The following is a 21,529-nucleotide window of genomic DNA, read 5'->3' as shown; positions in this document are numbered from 1 at the left end:
CCTTTTCTTCCCCACTTAAGAAAGGATCTCTCTGTGAAAGTAGGTGTTTGGGTGTGGTTTGTGCCTAATCTGGGGTGCAGAGGGGGCAGTCATTAAAAATCCTGAGTAAGAGGCAGAGGGACCAGCCCAGTGCTTCTGCACGCACGCATGCACGGGAATGCTTCTGACACTTGGCTGGGTCTGGGCTAAGATTTCATGTTTGTAACCAGGCTCAGGGCATGTCAGCCACTGGTCTGATGTCTACCCTTGAAGGAGCAAACACTGGACATGCCAGGCACCCACCCCCCCTCCACCCCAGTCTTGTTTTTAAAACAAACAGCAGTTTTTCTAGTGTGCTCTGAGCCTTTTGAACCTGGCGTTTGTCTCCCTCCAAGTCCCTGCTCGCTGTCTCCTCCCACGGAGGCCGACTAAGCTCTTCCTTGTTGTTTCTTGGAGAAGGCTGATTAAGGTAATTGGCAACTTTTTCCCGTGATTCCACGGCAAGCTGTCATTTCAAGGAGAAGCCGTCCACTCCAATTCCGAACACCCATTTTTTCTTCGATGTTTTCTTCTGTGCGGCGGGAGGAGAGGGGAGTGGGAATCTGTGGCCCCCCAAAGAAACAAGCTCTTCGTCTCTCTTTGTGTTTCTGAGCGTGTAAACTCAGCTGGAATCACAGCTAATAAATAGGTCATCTTGTACTTTCAAAATAAAAACACGCCGTATTTCAGTGGAATAGCGGCTGTACGTTAAAAAGCTGTCAACTTCACTACAATTTCCCTGAACCCTGCACTGCGGAGAGATACCTTGTCACTCAGAGCCCAGCGCATTCTTACTGAAATATCTTCTTGACGGTGTAAATAATGAGCAGCACTGCATAGAAATCTCTAGGCCCACAGCCACCTTTCTCCCAAAGAGACCATATGCAAATGACAGGTGGAGGGGGTCCTGCTTTCTACAGTGAGGTTTGAAAACAAAGGTGGGCTGTCCCACCACCCCTGGTACTATGTACTTTGGATGGGGGGACCGAGGCGGTGCGTAGAGAGAAAGACGGGACCAGTGGTCTCTGCAAGCTTCAAATTGAGGAGCCTTGACCAACACTCAGCAGCCATTTTGAGCTGAACGCACAGGGTTTGTGGCAAAAAAAAAAAAAAAGGCCTAAGCCACCAGATAGATTTGCTAAGGAAGAAAGACCCAGGCCCCAGGAGGTCTTTATGAGAAGGGCAGACCACACACCTGCAGGGCTCAAGATCCAGGCGAGGGACAACTTCAGCTTCCCTCACACCTCACCACCTCATGGTGGAGGGCCTTACAATCCTGCGCTCTCCTGCAATGTTCTCTAAGCCTCTGGTGTATGGCTTGTGTTACAGATGTATCAATTAGGGTTGGGCACCCCACGGTCCGTTGTTCTAGACGTTTTTACCAGTTACAGAGTTCTGTTGACATCCCAGCATGGACAGGGAAAATTTTCATAAGGCCCCACCTGTAGATCAAGAGCTACAGACCGTTAATGGTTCCCAGAGAGGGAAATTACATTTTCTTCTGTGTTCATTTCAATCCCTCGCCTCACCCTAGAATCCTGGATGACCTCAGCTAATGACGTCATCACCACCCCCTATGTACTGAGCGAGGGAGAGAAAGGAAGGGTGGATTTGTGTGGATTCTGGGGCCTGGAGCATACACTGATTGAAAGAGGTAGTTGCAGGAGACTCTCCTAAACTCCATACTAACTGGACCCTCACCATCTTCCCTGTCAGAACTGAATGCGGAAGAGCTTCTCCCATCTCACCAGCCTCCTTCCAGTAAACAGGTTGTCCCAGTTGTCCCAACCGGCCCACCCACGAGGAGAGCTGGGCTTTCAGAAGTGATCGGGGCTTCTTGGAATTAGGGAAATGGATAACTGGAAAGGACCCAGATGACTTTCATTCAGTTCGACATGCACAAAGGCTTTTCTAGAATCCCTACAACTGTTGTTATTGACAACTGATGCTACAACTTGGGTCACCAGTGATCAGCGTGCTCTGTGGCTTGTGCTGTGCAGAGCCGTGGGGAAGGGGAGCAGGCTTCTAGTAAACTCTTGAATATTTTTCTACCGGAACTTCCAGATAGAAGCAGTGACCGTGGGTGACTAGATAAGTGGGTGGATCGCAGAGACGTTCTCACTCACTCTGTCTCAGGAGCCTTCGAGGGGAGACGAAGGATTGTTTTAATTAATGGGATTCAGAAGTCCTGCACTGGTGGCCAGCCCACCTGCTGTCCCCAGGATTACCCTGTCAGCTTATGAGACCGATGACAGAGCATCACAGCCCAGGATGCCACCTGCGAGGCGACAGCACTAAGGGGTCCTCCCAGTCCATGTTAAACGCTGTTCTTTCCCAGGGCATTCAAGTCTGATTAACACGCAATATTGGGCTTTATCAAACAGCTCAGTATCCTGTTACTAAAGACCCCATTCTACTCGAGGCTAGCTGTGTCCTCTTGATTTTCCTTTTGTGTCCTGGACTGTTTGGGCAGAGCAGGGGTCTGATGAGGGGCCATGACCATGGTTTCAAAGTCCTTATTTGAATTTCCTCATTAAATGCTCAACCAGCACAGCGGGTCACTGACTCCAGGCGCCAAAAGGGCGGGAGAGCACGGTGCCGTTGATGTGCACTGTGTGCAAATGGCACAGAACTACACAAGTCTCGGTGAGGCCAAATGCACAGCTTCCGTCCACCTGTGTGTAAGGCTGACTGTGCCTTCCTTCACAGAGAACCTTTCTTTAAGTCCTAAAATAAAAGGGCCTTAAGTCTCAGTTGAAAATAAACCTAGACGTCGGTAGGAATGGCAAGGCTACTGTTTACTAGGAAGCAGTCTCCCAGGTACTCATTAAACCGTCTGCTTATTCACTCATCCTGCATTTATTGAGCACCTACTTTATGCCAAGCACTGTGGGCACGGGGGGTGCAAAAATCAAGAGGACACAGCTTCTGCCCACAAGGTACCGCCCAAGGCAGGCTTTAACGTGATGGGAGAAGCAATGAGAGAAATCAGGTTAGAGCAGGTGTCGGGGTACATAAAACAACTGAGAGCAGGGTGCCGAAAGACGGACAGAGACAGACAGAGACGCCTTTTCCAAGATGCCTGACGATTGGAACCGTGAGCCCTAGAGGGCACAGTGGTGGGTAGAGAAGCCACGTCAGGCAGGGACAGCAGTCTGGCCACTGGCAGGTGACTGACTCGTGACAACTTAATGCCCATCCTGGGTGACAGTGGTGTCAAGGTTTAAAGTCCTGCAACAGGGAAGTGTTGGGAAGGGAATGGACTCTACCGATTCTGTCCAGGGGTTCTGAACCTACAGATTTGACTGCTCACTGATAGAAAACATCAAGGCCTGCTGTAATCATGTGTATTTCTTATCAGTATTCCTTAAACAACTATCTACTTAGCATTTACATTGTGTTAAGTATTACGATTAACCTAAATATTATTTAATAATTTGTTTATTTTTATTTTATGTACATTGGTATGTCTGTGTGTGGAGGTGTCAGATCCCCTGGAACTGGAATTTCCAAACAGTTGTGAGTTGTCATATGGGTCCTGGGAATTGAACTCGGGTCCTTCAGAAGAACAGCCAGCGTTCTTAACCACTGAGCCACCCCTCCAGCTCCTGATATTATTTAAAATATATGGAAGATCTGGGGTGCGGCTCAGTTGGCAGAGTGTTTGGCGAGCATCCACTAAGCTTGAATGACATCCCAGCACCCAGTAAAGTTAGGAATGGTGGCACAGGCCTGTAATCCCAGCACTCAGGAGGCGGAGGCAGGAGGATGAGTTCAAAGTCATCCCCTGCTATATAGAGTTCAAAGCCAATCTGAGGGACTTGGGACCATGTCTAATAAGCAGAAGTGACAAGCCACCAGCGCAGCCTCACTGACAGGAGATGCAGATGGGCAGAGGGGACAGGTGCTTGTAGCCTTGAATGTGCCTGGAAGGAGCCTTACTACCAGGGACATTCGCGGTGTCCCACCTTTCCTTTATAGTCTCGCTCAGCATCTGTGGTCCAGGAGTCCAGAGTGTAGGGTTCCAACGCTCGTATGCTGAAGTCTGAACTCTTCACTATTTAGGATGTGGCCTAACCCAAGTGGCCCGAGAGAGTATCCTGGGAACAAAACTGAGAAGAGCCGGTGACAGAGCTCTCTCTTGACTCTGACTTCCTGAACTGTGAAACAACTAATGCATGCTCTTTTTTCCTAAAGATTTATTTATTTTATTTTATATATGTGTGCCTGCATGATTGTCTGTGTACTACATGTGTGAACTGCTCAGAGAGGCGGGCCAGAAAATGGCACCAGATCGTTATAAACTGTCATATACCCGCAGGAAATCCAACCACAGTCCCCTACAAGAACAGTACGTGTTTTTTTTTTTTTTTTTTTAAGATTTATTCATTTATTATATATAAGTACACTGTAGCTGTCTTCAGATACACCAGAAGAGGGCCCCGGATCTCTTTACAGATGGTTGTGAGCCACCATGTGGTTGCTGGGAATTGAACTCATGACCTCTGGAAGAGCAGTCAGGTGCTCTTAACCACTGAGTCATCTCTCCAGCCCCCAGTACGTGTTCTTAACCACTGAGCCATCTCTCCAGCTCCCAAACTCTCATTTATTTATTTTAAAGACAGGGTCTCGCTGTGTTGCCTAGCTAGTCTGGAACTCTGTAAGTAACCCAGGGTGGCCTAGAACTCACAGAGATCCACTTGCCTCTGACTCATGAATGTTGGGATCAAAGATGTGTGCCACCTCGCCCAGCTAAATGTCTCCTTAAGCGACTTGGTTTTTATGAGGAGGTTTTTCATGATCACACCCGCCTTCACTGCCCTCCCTGTCCCCCTCCTCTTCCCACGGATTCCCTTTCTCAACAGTCCCTCCTAAACTTTATTTTTAAAACATTTGCATTTATTCTTTGCCCCATATGAGATCAGGTGACCTATGTCGTCCCATTGCACCTGTCATCATGACTTCCAGTCCATCCATTTTCCCGCCACCAACATGACTTCATTCATCCCGACGGCTGAGGAGTATTCCGTGACCACGGAATACAGTATACGAACCACATTTTCTTCTATTCATTTGCTGATGGGCACCCAGGCTATTCCATAAATGGGCTGGAACTGGGCGTGCAGCCCCTCTGCAGCAGGCGCCAACTTTGACTGGTCTGGGGATATTCTTGGGAGTGTAGTAGCTAGGTCACATGATAGTCCTGTTCTCCATCTCTCTAAGGGACGTCCATACTGATCTTCGGTACCACTTGCTGGGGTTTCGCATTTCAGCAGCAGCATAAGAGTCTCCTTTCCCCGAATCTTAGTCAGTGTTTGTTGTTTGTTTTCTTATCTTTCTTAAGTTTTAAAATTTTACATGTGTGTAAATAAACTCCAAGTGTGCTTGTGTATTTCGTGAATGCCATGTGCCCAAGGAGGCCAGAAGAGGGCATCAGATACCCTGGAACTGGAGTTACTGGACAGTTTGAATAGTTGGTGCTGGGAACCGAACCCAGGTCCTACAGAAGAGCAGCCAGTGCTCTTAACTGCTGGGCCGCCTGCAGCTTCTGTGTGTTCTCTTGACAGCAGCTGTGAGTGCCCAGGAAGGAGTGACAGAGCAGATGGGACCGGGGCTGGACTGGCACATCAGGCAGAGGAGAGTGGAGGAAGAGCAGAGCAGCGCTATTGTAAAGGGAGGCCGGAGCTGGACGGCCCAGGGGGTAAACTACTTGCCACACAAACGTAAGGACTGGCACTGTGCCCCCAGCACCCACGCAGACACTGAGCAGGCATGGCAGCCCCCTGGATCCCAGCACTCCTGGGAAGCTAACTGCACTAGGAGAGCAGCTGGATAGCTAGAAACAGGCTCCAGCTTCAACAAGAGAACCTAACTCACTGGAGGGATTGAGGAAGAGTCCCAGCGTCAACATCCAGCATCCACTAGCACAGCCATACATTCGAGCAGGCATACAGGCATGAACACACACCACACAAACACGCGCGAAAACAAGTTTTGTTTTTGCTGTTTTCCTTTTGTCATCCTTGTTGGGTTTCTTGGATTTTGTTTTTTGTTATTTTTGTTTCCCTTTTAGTTTTTGAGACAGGTTTTCACTGTGTATCCCTGGCTGTCCTGCAACTTACTCTGTAGACCTGATTGGCTTTGAAGTCACAGACATTTGCCAGTCTCTGCCTCCTGAGTGCTGGAATTAAAGGTGAGAGCCACCGCTACCCAGCTTTTTTTTTTTTTTTTTTTTTTTTTTTTTTTAAGAACAGGGAACAGCGTAACAGGGTGAAAGGAAAGGAAGCCTTGCTACCGCCACCTCATCCCCTTCCTTGCAGCGGGGTCGGGGGTGGGTGGGGCGGGGTGGTGCAGCTGTTGCTCAGGCTGGGTGAGGCTGGCCCACCTGAATTCTATTCTCCCGAGTACTCTCTGCGGCCGGCCCGGAAAGAACTCTGCAGCAAGCCTTTCATATCGATGACTTTCCCCATTCTTAACCAGGACCTTGTTTCTATTTAGATTAATAACTATGTAATGATTACCTTTGATGACTTAGACGGTGTCATCTGGAGGAATTACGGGTCTCATCCATCTCCTGTCCCCCCATCTCCTCTGCCCTCCTGGAATTATTCCCGAAGAAGAAGCCAATTAAGAACAGCCCGACTGTTCTAACGCAGCCCTCCTTACCGTGTAGCGATGCCTAATGGAGTTTTAATTTCCCCATGGTGAGTCAATATTTACTTTAAGAAAGAAAAATGTCACCATAAACCACTGCCCCCAGTGAATTTGGTAGCACAACGGGTTAGGCAGGTTTTTGTTTTGTTTTGTCTTTTTTCTTTTTTGGCAAACAGGGATGGAGACCCAGAAGGTTAGGGGTTGGGGCTGGGGTGGAGATGGTGGGGTGCCACTCAAACAAACACAGTTGTAGGGAGGATGGTAGTTGTTAAATATTTTGCTTTGCATATGTAGATGACTGTCAGGAACTCAACTACAGTTTAAAGGGCATGAAAGGAAGTCGCTAAAATACAGAAGGGCCACAATTTATTCCGGCCTTTTAAGAACTTGTGGGGGGGCCAAGGAGAGGTCTATATCAGGCATCCCCCACCCCCACGAGAAGCCATTGTGGCTGTTTCACACCTTCCCCCACTGGGCTTGCATTGGAACCAAATCCTACGGGGATTTTTTGTTTGTTTGTTTGTTTTTACAAAAACCCATTAAGACTTTTCAGGACTGTTCCAGGGGATAAAGTTCAGCCATCCCCCCTCTTAGTGAGTCTGTGCCGAAACGATGTAACTCATTGCACTGAAAGACAGTTTCATTTCCCAATTCAAAAGCTCTATGAAGAATCCCCTTACCAAATGAACATTGTATACGGAACTTGTCACAATTCTTTCTCCTGACACAAATAAAAGCTAACACCGGTTGGCAAGTATGTAAAACAGCCATGACAAGGTAGCAAGGAGAGACAGAGAAGCACACAGGTTTTGATGTTGCTTTAGAAGCTGGGGGGGAGGAGGGGTTCCTTGGCAGAATGACTGGCCGGCTTGAGAATGTTCCAGGTAGCAAGTGAACAAGCTACTTTCATGTAGACTTTTCAATGGTTTAATGACCCCCAGCTTCTAATTAGCCAAAACATGACAAAAATCTCAACTTTTACAGCAATAAAAGCTGCCAGGGAGAAGACCACCCAAGTGACAAGGCTCTTCATTCAAAAGTTTGCAGGTGCGCAGGGTGGCTGTAATTATGAGTTCTAACACGGTGGGAGACTATTCTGAGCGAATTCAAAACTGAACGAGGAAAAGGATCGCCCTCTCTTTAAATTTGTGCTCATGGCAGTGACTTTCCCCCTATTAAAACTGTTGATTGAAGGCTGTTATCTGTTTATCATCCCAAAATTATATTTCTGTTCTCTTAGGGGCTGTGGCCTTGAAAAAACATTCACATTCGGTGTCTAGTTAGTAACAAGAAAAGACTCCTAAAACTGCAATTTCATAGGGAAAAACCCACAAGCAAGAACCCCAGATTGTACCTCCGAGTCCCCAAAGGCATCACGCTTCTTTGTTCTGCTAAGAAAAATTAACCTCAATCTCAGCTCAGGGTCCCCAGGTTGATTACCATAGTCATTTAAATACTGTAATCTCATTTTCATCCTGGGGATAAGGGGAGGGGGGGGAGTGCCGAGAAGGGATTGGGGAGCGAGACTGGAAAGAGAAAGAGAGCCAGGGAGGGGAGAAGCTGGAATAAATTTATCTGACAAAGGGATCGTGCCTTTCCGCGTACAGAACCTATTTCGGATCCTTCCACTTGATTGGAAAAGTTGATGAAGTTTAAATGAAGCAGAATTAGAACCTCAGGCTGCCCGAGTATCGACGGGGGGAGCTTCGCAAGAATGTGCAATTCAATAGCCCCGGTTTGCGCAGAAGACAAGGGAGAGGCCTAAATGGTATAATCTTCAATCGCATCGAACATCCACACTGACAAGGCAGGGTAATGAGTTAGGCCAGATCAGGCCTGTTGGTTAAAGAAATTAATCCCTCCCGCTGCCCAGAGACAGGCTTTGATGCCTATTGTGTGGCCCGGCCCAGTCTATCTAAATGGAAACTAACCACAGGGCCAGCTCTGCTTTTCATCGCTGGGACTAATCTGATAACAATTTGCTTTCTCTGATTAGGGAGGTAGAGAGAAGGGATCCTGTGTGGGAGAGGAGACGCAGGGCACCTTCCTTTTGAAAGGGGAAAGCTACCCCTGACAGCCTAGATAGAGTCGTTGCTAGAGACATCCCAGCTTGGCCCAGCAGATACACCCCCAGGTCTGGGCTTCCGTGGGAAAGCAAAAAGCCATGCTGGGTTCTGGTGATGCTGAGTTTCCTCTTCAAATATAAGTGGTGTCACTGCTGGTGCGGATTCCGAAGGCGGTCCCAATGTGACCCCGATGTCCTTTACCCAAGTGACTGCCCTCTGGTGCCTTTGTTTCCTCCCCAGGTGGTCCATGCTCGTGCTTCTCCTATTTCACATTTCCTATGGGAGTCGAGCTTCCGCTTCCTCTCAGGCATCCATCCTATCAGTCCCCTTCTGGACCACTCCAGGTACAAGCCTTCTCCCTCTTCCTAGCTCTGCATCTAGGCCACATCACAGCCCCACACTGGCGTGCCCATGCAGTGGCTTCAGCAGTATTCACGTGCTAGAACTGCTTATCTGCCCAGCCAGCTCCAGCCCTCTCCATAAGAGGCTGCTCTGTAGACAGATCAGACCTCGATGCCGACCTGTTGTATCCTCCTGTCCCATCAGGATGAAGGCATCTCCTAAGGTACCAGGCAGTGACAGAGCCTGACAAGCTGCAAACTCACTCACAAATGCAGACCCCACATTTGTCCTCTACATGACCTTGGGGCTGTTAGCCTTTCTGAGCTCAAAATATGGACCTCCCAGAGCTAAGATGATGGGTATGGAAGGTACGGTGCTGAGGGGTTGGTGTGTGCAGCTCAGTGGGGGGTGCAGCTCAGTGGGGGGGTGCAGCTCAGTGGGGGGGTGCAGCTCAGTGGGGGGGTGCAGCTCGGTGGGGGGTGGGGGAGGCTTCTCCTTAGCTGTCCCAGCTAACACCCTGATCTGTCCCAGCAAGTGTGAAGAAGGAGGGTGGGCTGAATGCTCTCAGCAGTCAAGAGCACTGACTGCTCTTCCAGAGGTTGTGAGTTCAATTCCCAGCAACCACATGGTGGCTCTGTAATGAGGTCTGGTGCCCTCTTCTGGTGTGCAGGCACACATACAGGCAGAACAGTGTATACATAATAAATAAACCTTTTTTAAAAAAGGAGGGAAGGCTATGCATTTGGGTACATTTGCAAGGGAGACAAACAGTAGAAGGCTGCAGTATGCAGTCACTTGCCAGGACTGTGTTGGTACTGTACCTTTGATGGCAATGTGTGTGTGTGTGTGTGTGTGTGTGTGTGTGTGTGTGTGTGCACAAAGGTCAGAGACAACGTGAGGAAATCAGTTTTTTCTATCCCTCAGGCATCTGGGATCAAACTTGGGCCTTCAGGCTTGGTGACAGTGCCTTTACCCACTGTACCAGGTCAACAGGCCTTGATGATACCCCCCTCAAAGTCTTAATAAGCACGGCAGAAAGGGATGGGGGAGAGAGGGAGGGAGGGAGTGAGGAAGGGCGGGAATGACTTAACATGTGAGAGGCTCTTGACAAACTGCAGCCATTGCTGCCCCTAAATTCTTCTGGCTCGGTTTATACATTGGTTGTGGCCTGATGCTTCGAGTCCCTACTTTGGCTTGAAGCCCAGCTCCTCTGACTTTAATCGAGTTATGCAAACTCTGTAAGCCTCAGCTTCCTTACTGTAAAATGGGAACAGTAGAACGGCCACATTTGTGATTGTTGCAAAGGCACGAGGTACACAATGTGTCCGAAGGGCCGGTTTGGCTCAGCATGGAGTCCTCTACCTGAAGTACTGCTGTTACCAGGTCCAGTGGTCTCTCCTGACAACTCCCACTTTAGAAGAAGCCAAACCCAAGAGCATCCTGCTACAAGGCTGAAGGAAGCAGAGGGGCTCGGAACACGGGGTAGGCACCTGCTTTCCTTTTGTCAGAAGAGTTCTTAAAAGATTTACTTAAGCCTCTGAATTCATGCCCGCTGAGTTCATAGCCTCCAGAGCAGGCAAAAAGCTTCAGTGGCAGTTTATAAAGCTTTGGAAGCAACCAGAGTGCTCAGCCCAAAGGGACCCTCAGAACCTCTCCAGAAGGTTCTCTCAAATTGTTGGGAGACGTCAAAGCATTTCAGACTTGCTTGTTGAACTTGCAAAAGGGAAGCAGAGGGAAGACTGTGACCCTAAGCCATCAATGTGACATGTGTCCTGCCATCATTTAGTTCCCTACATCCAGCCAGAGGAGAGATCAGAATGCAGGGTGACCTGCAAATGTATATGTCCCTGTCTGTCACCGGTTGGCCAATCCCCATCACTGCAGCTGCCAGGCATAGCTGGGACTCTGGCTGCTTTCTGGACCTGACTCTGGGGCCTTTGGACTCTGCATCCTTTATCCCTTATCTTTGGGCTCTATGAGTCTTTCCAGGCCTTGACTTCCTGCACAGCCTTACCTTAACCCTTTCTGTCTCCAGAAGCTCCTGGTGGCCACCCTGGCCTCCTTCTGCTCCAGGGCCCCAGATTGTCCCTGAATCTGCTTCACAAAACTTCATACTTGTCCTGGAACGATCTCCTCTCACGAGTCCCTAAACACAAAGCGGATACCCCACGCTTTTCAGAAGGTCAGTCTTAAAAGCCTAGAAGTGGGTCTAGCCCCTGGTAACAGGCCCCTCATCACCCTTGTCCTGAAGAACTCTGAGCTTACTGTTCGTTCTCCAAGGCCTCATGAATTGTCTGGTGCAGAGACAATGGCTATCTTGTCCTAGGAGTCGCCCCTGGTAGACAGACATTTGGTATAACATTATAACCTTTGGCAAATGGCTGAGCAGGCAAAGTTAGTGTGGTCTCAGGGTGCCTGCAGGGGAAGAGGAATTCAGTGCAAGAAACAAGACTGACAGCAGTGAGCGATTTGCAAGGAGACCATGAGCTCATCACTGTGGTCCCGGGCCAGGTACACGGAAATCAGAGGAACTGTGTGTCACTTAGTGAATGAATGACACATGGCCAGGAGAGGAACAAAGGACTCTCTGGTGTCACTGTCCCGTGTTCCCTTTACCCCACCACACCATACATACGATCCCCTCTCCTGAAACACTTTTCTCCTCCAGTCAAAGTTGACTTACCCAGTGAGTAATGAAGCGCCAGCTTCGGCCTCACTCGCTAGCACACGGCCTCTCCCAAGCTACCTAGCATGACTTCTGAAACTATCATTTCGTACTCTGTCAGCGTGGCTCTGTCTGTAGAGTGCTCACCTGGCATGCACGACGCCCCGGGTTCAATCCCCACCCAACTAAAACTGAGCTTTGCAGCCTGTAATCGAGCACTCGGGAGGTAGAAGCAGGAGAATGAGGCAATCAAAGCCATCCTTGACTACATAGTGAGTTCAAGACCAGTCTTGTCTACATGAAACCTGAAAGAAAAAAATTAACAGAGGTCCCCAAACTGCCTTCAGAATCTACCTCTGTTCTCCCTGTTCCAGCCCCCAGCCCCTAATCGTCCTGCAAACCCTCGCCTTCCCTTCCAGCTGTCTGCAGCCCTGAGCAGAGACCCTTCATGCCCTGTCTACCCCTACTGTATCTTCTAGGCCTCTACTGTTGCTCCTTGTCTTTCTTCTGCCTATGGCTGTGAGCTCCGTGAGTGCAATGCTAAGATCTTGTACCCAGCCCTCCTATGCCAGATGTATACGCATGCTCAGAAAGGAGACGGTGGCTAAAGCAGTTGAATTCACGTGTCATTTTCTGTCACCTCCTTAACAGACTCAGGGTGGAGGTTCCATCCTTCTCGTCGGGAACATCTGCACAACTCTGTCCTTGCCCAGACTGGACTCTCCCCAGGTGCCTCCCTCTCCCATCCATACCCCTGAGGGCCAACTCACTGGACAACCCAGCCCAGTTGTACTGTGCTCTCTGCTCCTGCCTCAACCTCTGAATATGGTGCCTTGGCCTCCCTCTCCTCTCTTAACGCCTTTAAAAACTTGGTTCCAATCTTTGAAGATTGGGGATTTCCCAATAAAGACAGTCGGCCCCCCAGACACAACTTTAACCCTTGTGTTTCCAGCCATGTCTCCACAGTGTAGAGCGATAAACATTGCTCACGGACTGATGGATTAATTAGTAATTTCAAATGCTACCACCACAAAAACGAACCTCCATTGTTGTTTGGCTTTGTTTATTTTTGCAGGGCTAACAGTGGAACCCAGGGTCTCAGAAGCTAAGCAAGTGTTCACACACTGACCTCTACCCCAGCCCTCGGCGTCTGTCTTCTTAAAAGATCTGCCAGGAGGCAGAGGAAAAATAGAAGCGCAATTAGACAGAATTCAAACAATGGCACCTTAAGGTGGCGACGTGGCCTAACTCACTGTGGTCCACAGAAATGAATCCACAAAGCCACTGGCAGACCACCGAGTGGATGCCTCAGCCCCTCTCTATGCTCTTTGGGATAGGCCGGGACTTCTCAGCATCTGTAAACGGGTACATTTTCTGGCACGGTAGTCCAGCTTGACTGTTCTACCGTCACGTACAAATGACCAGCCACCCGGCAGCAGTGTGGCCATCCACAACTTGAAATCACAGAGCTTCTTAGGGTGAGCTTTTAATCTCTTAGACAAGACACAAAGGATGCTGGTCAACACAAAGGACTCAGCTTGCATGCTTCTGAGTTCGCCGGCCTCTTGGATATGTATTGTTTGGTTCCTATAAAAGATCAACACTCCCTCTTTTCGGGTCATTACGTATTTTCTGCAATCCTTTTGACAGACCCTTCCCCCTTCTGGGTGTTGTCCGTGCTGACCTTTGGACTCACTGACCCATGTCTGTTTCTTGACCCACCCCTGATGTGCCTTCAGATTAGTGGGTGGACCATTACAGCTGTTTTCCTTATAAAGCCCATTCCTGCTTCCCTGAAATGTGGTATTTAGAGTCACAATGAAACTGCAGGCTCTGCTGTGCGGCGCCCGCCCACTATGAGCTGAATTTTTCTACCCTGCGTCAATCCTGTTTCAAATCTTAACTTCGTTCATGCAGAGTGAAATAGGATCCTGGGAGTTGGTAAGGCAGAGTCGTGAAGCTCATACCCCAATCAGTGATTGCTCAACAAACCGGTCTCTCTGCTAATTAGTTTTCTTAATGAGTTTATTGAGCCACCTGTAAGATGGCTGAAAAAAAATTTTTTTTTCTTAAATTGTAATGTGGGCGGGAATGGAGGCAGACAAGCAGCAGACAAAAGCAGCTCTAAGGGGAAGGAAGAAAACAGACGAAAGGGAGTCTCCCCGAGTTTACATTAGGTTTTCAAGAGGCTAGGGTGAGCTATACACGGGCCAGCCTTTTGCTCATGGCTTCTCGCTCGAGCTTTCTCAGCCTCGAACTTAGAGACCCCAATCCCTTGCTGCAGGTGGGGAGGGTCTGGTTTCACATTTTGACAACCTGAATAGCATCCATGATTAGTCCGTCCACCAATCGGGGGCCTTGAGCACCTCCTTCTGTTCCACTAACCAAAACCAAAAACCAAACAAACAAACAAAACGGCTCCAGGAGTGAGTGCCCGGAGTCTGTTGATCTCCTGGACGCGCTGCTGAGTGAAACTGGCCTGAGCTGAGCACCATCAGTGTCAACGTCATCGTTTCTGTGACACAGCATCGCATTTAAACCAGTCTTCGTTAGAGCCTGGACACGTAGGCAAGGAAAACCCAGTAATGGTTTTCACCAGGCTTAAGCAGGGTGCACTGTCAGCTCTAGGGTGGTAGGGTGACAGATGGACTGGGTGACAGTGCTGTCAATCACAGCGCACAGTGACACCAACCTAAGCACTCGGCAAGCGTGTCTCATTGTAAGTTCCCTGTGTTTAGACTCAACAGACTCAATGTTATTTTCAGATTAAAAACAGGATGGGTGTGTGTCGGTGTGAGCTAATGGGCACCTCACGTGTGCAGGTGCCTGAGATCAGAAGAGTCAGTCAGATCCCGGAGCTGCCTGATATGGGTGCTGGGAACCGAACCTTGATCCTCTATGAGCTCCTGGTACGTCCTCTGGACCGCTGAGCCATCTCTCCAGCCTTGAGCATTCGCCTACCTAACATCAACAGCTGAGGACACAAGAGTTACCTTAAGGAACATAAGGGTTTGTGATCACAAAACCAAGCATTCACTTTTAACATGCCCTCTGAGGACACCCATGGCTAGTCACAACCTGCTGATCCTCACGACTCTCCCATGAACAGGTACCAACTCTGGTCTCCTCGCCGAAGGCAGAAACTGAGTCTCAGAGGTAAGCTCCACCCCTACTCACCAGGGGTGGCAGAAGTAACCGGCTGGGGTTTGTTGGTTCGAAGCCACTCTGCTGGCCTTTTCCTCATGAGGGAGCTGAAGTTTCATATCTGCCCAGCCAAGCTGGAATTGTCCAAAGAGGCCTCATTTGCACAGAAGGAAGAACTTTAAAGAGGAACCAGGGGACATTTGCCTTTAGAGTTGAACTGTAACCAGCGGCCAACCCGTGCTTGGGAGGTTAGTTTCCTTGACGTTTGTTTGCAGTAGCAAACAATGAGAGATTCAGCGGTTACTGTCTTTGCTAAAAGCCTGCCAGAGGCCGAACATTCGAAGTGCTCAGCTCCCCTTGGTCTTGTCCATCTATCCTGAAGGCCACTAGGGAGGAGGAAGAGTGCAGCAGGCCCCTCGTTTAACAGGTCCAAGTGTCAAAGGTCAGGACAAAGCTCTGTGGCAAGAATGGAACGTCTCAGATCGGGAAAGGCCCAGTCTCCTGTAGGTGAGACACAGGTATAGGTATCCCAAACAGGAGTGCACCTCCGACAGTCCAGAGTGAGATGGCAAGGCACACTGAGGGAGTCCATATCAGCATCTCGTGAGGGTGCAGTTAATGGTGTTTGTTTTCTTCTTAAGGTTTTAAAACCGGGGGTGAGTCGAGTGAATGATTGGTATCTACTTATTCTGTGAGACTGGAAACAGAGTCAGGAATTCGCACACGCCCGGGACAACTCCACACCCCCAGTCTATATACATTTTAAAAACAGAATCAGTCCTTTAATGAGATCTCGAAAGCTTCTGGAAACCCTAGAATGGTTTGAAAAACCACTGCAATAGAAAACAGGTTTTGAGGCCTGAGATCAGCACCCTAATGAGTCACCACTTCCGGTGCAAACATGACAACTTGAGTTCTGTTCCTGGAACCCACACAGGGGAAAAAGAACTGAGTCCTGAAGGGTGTCCTCTGATCACCACACAAATAAAATACAGACGAGCCTGACTTACACAGCAACACTTGGGTCCAAAGCGTCCCCATCAGTGTTAGGGAGTGACCTCGAACTCGTCCCCAGAGGTCTCAGAGTTCTCCCTAAAGGAACAGCTTTCCTTCACGCCCCAGCATTGTTCTGAGGGTCACATGATCACAGGCTGGCTGGGTTCGGTAGGAACAGCCCGGTTCTGAAGTCTCGTCTTCATTCTAGCGCCTCCTTGTGCTAAGAGGTGGCCATGCAGCTAGGCCAGGACAGTGAGGAACCAGTCCAGAAACCAGAACCTCATTCTCCAGCCCCTGAGGGATGAGACTGGGCGTCAGCCAGCCAGAAGGAGGCTCTTATTTAAAACAAGAAAGGGGACAGCCATCCTTTTTCCGGAAAAAAAAAAAAAAAAAAAAAAAAAAAGACAAGGTGGCTCGAGATTGTAATCCTGGCTCTCAGGAGGTGGAGATGGGTGATTTGCGGGGGCTCCCTGGCCAGCCAGCTTAGCCTACCTGATGAGTTCCAGGCTAGTAAAATCCTGTCTCAAAAACACAAGGTGGGGTTGGGGATTTAGCTCAGTGGTAGAGCGCTTGCCTAGCAAGCACAAGGCCCTGGGTTGGGTCCTCAGCTCCGAAAAAAAAAGAAAAAAAAAAAAAAAAAGAATGAGGAGGAGGGAGAGGGAGGAGGGGAAGAGGAGGAGAAGATAAGGATGAGGAGGGAAGAGGGAAAGGAAGGAGCAGAAGGAGGAGGAGAAGAGGGAGAAAGGGGAGGAGGGGCCAGGGGAGGAGAAGGGTAAGAAAGGGGAGGATGGGGAGGAGGGAGGAACTGAGAGATCAAGATGGATAAACCCACGGCAGTGCATCCTGCCCAGGCTGTTCCACAGGATAGTTTTTTAATTCCCCTCTAACATTTCATTTCCTCCTATTACACTGTAATTGAATGTAAAGGACCCGAGCGATCACAGCCATATTCTCTTTGGCAGACAAACCGCACACAGTCTTTCCCCACCATGTAATGAAAACATGGGTATCTTTGTGCAACTCGGCTTTGGACAGCCTGCCTTCCTAATGCCCATCTCTGTCTCTGTGCTTGCGGTCGCCAGCATTAATATTTATTAGCGACGTTAGGCTATTAGTGGGCTTGGTGCGCCTGCCTGGCTTTGTAGAGCATCCAATTTGAACACACTTGCTCTGGATAAACACTTCCTGTGCTGGTAATGATAACAGCGCAGCACTGAGTCCTAGGAACTAGAACTTGAGTCAGAGTGAACGGCCCCAAGCTCAGACTCTCCGGAAGGGTAGAGCATCTATCCACAGAGGGCTGGCTTCTCCAGTCTCCTCGCCCCTGACACGGACCTACCTTGGGCTCCCTCTTCCCAAAACGGAATGTTCTGGGCTTGTAGTTCACTGGAAATCTCAGAGGAGGGGACCTGTGACATTGCCTGACTTACTGTGCATGTGTGCCTGTGTTTTGTCACGTGTGTGTCTCCCTGTTTGTATCTCTGTGTGCCTATACGCCTGTATGCATGATTCTATGTGTGGCTGTGTCTCTATGTGTGGACCTCATCTCTTCAGGTAAACCCTAAGTAGTCAAGTCTCCGTAGGCAGGGGCTGAGTTTTGAACTTATTTCTATGCTTCCCCCCACACCCCAGCTTAGGATGGCCCTAGGCGTCTAATAAACACTTAAGAAGTTAGTTCTTCACTCTTGTCAAGTCCTAAGAAAGTATTGATCACTTCCGCAGAGATGCTGAGTGAGACAATGCTGGAATCAGATTCATCTGTGAACACTTCCGACTTGCCTGTTATACAGGATGTGACAACCGTGGGTCGCCCTTGATTAATTAGTTATGGCTTGTGGCCAAAATAGCATGAGGTTGTAAGTCAGGAGACCAGACACCAGGTCACAGGAGCAGCCCAGATGAGTGTTTTCCCCTGGTTGGAGGCCTCCCTAAGCCTCCCAAAAGGAGATACATTGATGTCAGCAAACTTCCTTCTAGCCTCAAATGCTTGATTCTATGACTTTATTTTACAAATGTATGCTCTTCTTATTTGTGACATAAACCCCCATAGGAACAAAAAAACAAAGTCGGTAATAAATTATGAAAAAAATCAGGGGCCCTGATCATTCACACGTTCTGAGGGTACTGGATTCAATCAATCCCGCCCCTGTACTGCAGCCTGCCTCTCTGGGGTGACAGAAGATTCAAAGCCGTCAGCGGAGCAAACTGTGCAGTCTCTCCCCATAATTGTATTGACAGGATATCAGCCAAGTTGCTGTGGTGGGAAGGGTATGCTCTGACAGGTTTTGTGAAGGAGCCTCGAAGGCTACTGTGGCAGGATTCTATGTTGAGTCTCCGGATTCTCGGGAAATGAGAACCAAGCAGGGGGAAGCTGGGTTCTTTCCCAATTTAATTTTAGGCTTCCCAAAGAGTTGCACAGGAAGGAGAGCTGGCTGGCTGCACATCACTTGACAATAGAGAAGCCCCTGCCAATGAAAACTATTTACATTATTTTTGTGGTTGCCTAAGACACCATCTTGACTCAATTAATGGCTATGAAGTCAGCAGTTGGCCTGGGCTTCAGGACATGAGCAGCTGCTGAGTGTTTATGGCTAAAACTCCTGCTAGCAAATCTGAGGTTTCCCCTTTTCCTCTGGTTGCTGTGGCTTCATGGAGACATGTGTTTTAATAACCGAGGCAGATACATCCTGGTAAATTCCACGGGTGGAAAATAAGAGGATTGGGTTTGTTCAGTCAATGTCGAGGCATTTGAAGTCGAAAACGAAGGAGAAGGAAGAGGAGGAGGAGGAGAAGAAACAAACAAGAGACCTATCCATGAGGAGACTCAATGTGCACAACGGCCCCCCCATATGGTAGGATAAACATTTCGGGGTGTGGGATTCCTCTCATAGAGATGTACTGCTTCACACTCAGGAACAGATAAGCTAACATACACCTCAGTTCCCAGTATTCCCCAAAGACACCCAGACCCAGAAGCACCCACACGATGAGGAAGCTATTCACCCCAACAGTGGGGCCAGCAAAACTGGATCCTACAAGTCAAGCTCAATCAAAATAGCAAGACATTTGTATAAATATATATATATTTTTTTAAATGTTCTGAAACCCTAACTACCTTTAATATTTCCATTTTCTTTAAATCTCCCCCACCCCATGTTTCAGAATTCAATTTTTCTTTACATAGAGAAAGCTGTGTTGGGCTTTTAGGCATGGCTTTTAAGCCATCTCTGCCGGAACCTGGCGTCAAACCTTGCAGACATTTCCCCATGCACTGGTTTAGAAGAGGCAACAGGGAGTAGCCGGCTTCCTTTTCACATTCTCTCTCTGCCAACTTTTATACTGGCTGAGTTTTGATGGAAGATCTTACAGGAAGAGGCAAATATTGAATGCGGACATCCTAACAGCTAGCTGAGCTTCCAACACCAAGAACAACTGGAGGAAAAGACTGCCCCCTGCTGCCACTTGTAAGAGTGTCCCAAGCCCTGTCACAAAGAGTGACACGGGGCCCCTGCTATTGGTGGGACCAGGGATCAGGGACCAGGACAGCCTGAAAACAGAACCCCATTGGTGGATCAATCATCACCAACTTAAAAAAAAAAAAGAAAAGAAAAGAAAAGAAAAAAGAAAAAAAGATCATTCCTAAACTCTCTTCCAGAAACAAGGATGGAATTCCTCCTGAAGGCTGTCAAGTTAGCGCCACCTACAGGCCAAATGCTGTCATTCATTACAGCCAGGGAGAAAGCAAAGGGGAAGAGGGGCGGTATTCACATGTTGTATTGACACGCATTGTAGTTTATACATCTACGTACAAATGCTAAACATATAGTGAGAAATATATAACACATGTGTGTGCTAGACATATATACAAGTGAATGCAGATATACATATATATGTGTCACCTGGTATGAACGTTACCCAAGAATTCACTGTGGAAGTGACTCTATAATGCCCTTCCTCTCATATTTAAGTGGGAAGGAGCTGCACACTAGTGACACCTGCTTAAAGCGATGTTGGACTTGATGCACCAGGCCAGGAGGATACAGCGGGGACGGGGAATGCCCTCTCAGAGGGGAGGGGTAAGGGAGGAACTCTTGGAGGGAGGACAGAGGTGAGGGGAGGGCAGCATTTGGGATGTAGATAGATAGATAGATAGATAGATAGATAGATAGATAGATAGAAGTAATGTTGGAAAATTATTAGTACTGCCATTGATAGGCGGTACTTGATTTTCTCCTTGGCCTAAGGCAATGAATTCCAACTGTCTGTCCCAGGTCCCTACTGAGATTAGTAATCGAAGAAGTAAGCAAGACCTATTCCACTGTAGAGACAACTCAGAGGGCCAGTGCTAAGAATGCTGCTGCACGGGTTCACTGTATCTAGATTCTATCCTCCGAGGAGCTTTAATTAGCCCAGAAAGTTCTAATTATATAGGTCTGCCTATAGTCAGAGAAACCATCAGCGCGCCCATCCCTCTCCGGAACCTGGGAAACCGAGCTCATTTTTAGACGCATACTGCCCTCTAGCGGCACAATATAAATTTGCTCCACTAAACTTCAACTTTACTTTTTCTGTCTCCCCGCGCGTAAAGAGTCCACGGCCACGTGTAGTTTTCAGGCAGGCAGGAAAACAAACAAAAGTGCGTGGAACTGGCACTGAAAGGGAAAGTGATCCGTCTATAAACGCTGCTCCCACGCGAGTGCCAGCCCTGTCTCCTAGAGGGTTTTGGATCCCACATCCCGACACACTTAGGGTGGTGATGTGATGCTTCCGCGAGAGTCCCAGAGCACCTGCTGCATTGTAGGCCAGAGGTGCTGGGGAAGGTGGGTCTTGGGTGGCAAGGGCAAGGATGGGTACCTGAGATCTATCACCCTGCGGGTAGATCGAGCCCCGTAGATATTGCTCTATCCATAGTCTTTCCAAGTCGTGGGGAAAGACCCCACTAACGTGTGCCACTTGAGACACAGAGGTTCCTGAGGTTCAGGGACCGGCTACGACTGCAGAGAGTCCAGGCCTGTTCCACCCCAGAGCAAGTTTCCAACACTGCGCCCAAACCCTGGGCCCTGAGGACAGGGGGTTCAGCAGCCGGAAACCATCGGCGGCGTCGGTGCCCGCGGAGGGGACGATCGCGCCCGGGCGCTCACCTTGACAATGAGCGGGTTCTGAAACATGGAGTCACGCACGACCCCCAGCCTTTCGTTCTCCATGCCCGGGCGGATGTCGACCACCGTCAGCGGCCGTCGGGGCGGCGGGCAGATCTGGCTGACCGTGCGGTGCACGGGCTGCTTCTTCTTCTTCCATCGCGAGAGGTCTTTCCGGGGTTTCCCCGGGTCAGGCATCCTGGGGGCCTCCGGGATCAGACCCTGGCTGCAAAGTCCACAGAGTTCTGCGCTGTCTGAGGACCCCAGCCCCGAGCGTGCGCGCGCTCCGGGCTGCACCACGGGGACCCTGGGGTGTACCCCGTGGCAAAGCAGACTCCGGAGCAGAGCGCGCCCACCTGCGGAGCCTCCGTCGAACGCTTAAACCCCGCCAGTTCTTCGGAGAGATTTGGGCACCTCGCTGCAGATTGAGACAGGGAAGAGTGTCTAGACTACCCCTTTCAGAGAAATGGAATGTCCCGTCTCCTTGGCGACAGGACGCCAACAGC

The 21,529-nt window shown here is 49.2% G+C and overlaps 1 protein-coding gene across 1 annotated transcript in view; it reads right to left on the bottom strand.

The window, feature by feature from the left end:
* Cfap77 (cilia and flagella associated protein 77) overlaps positions 1 to 21,270 on the bottom strand; it is a 122,275-nt gene extending 101,005 nt beyond the window's left edge. Inside the window, exon 1 of the mRNA XM_032901853.1 lies at positions 21,027 to 21,270. Within this exon, the coding sequence (XP_032757744.1) occupies positions 21,027 to 21,221 (195 nt within the window). The 5' untranslated portion in view covers positions 21,222 to 21,270. The remainder of the gene's footprint in view (positions 1 to 21,026) is intronic.
* Between the last annotated feature and the right edge of the window lie 259 nt (positions 21,271 to 21,529).

Source organism: Rattus rattus, chromosome 5 (assembly GCF_011064425.1).
Source record: "Rattus rattus isolate New Zealand chromosome 5, Rrattus_CSIRO_v1, whole genome shotgun sequence".
Taxonomy (NCBI): Eukaryota; Metazoa; Chordata; class Mammalia; order Rodentia; family Muridae; genus Rattus; species Rattus rattus.
This window is presented reverse-complemented; position numbering and strand designations above follow the sequence as displayed.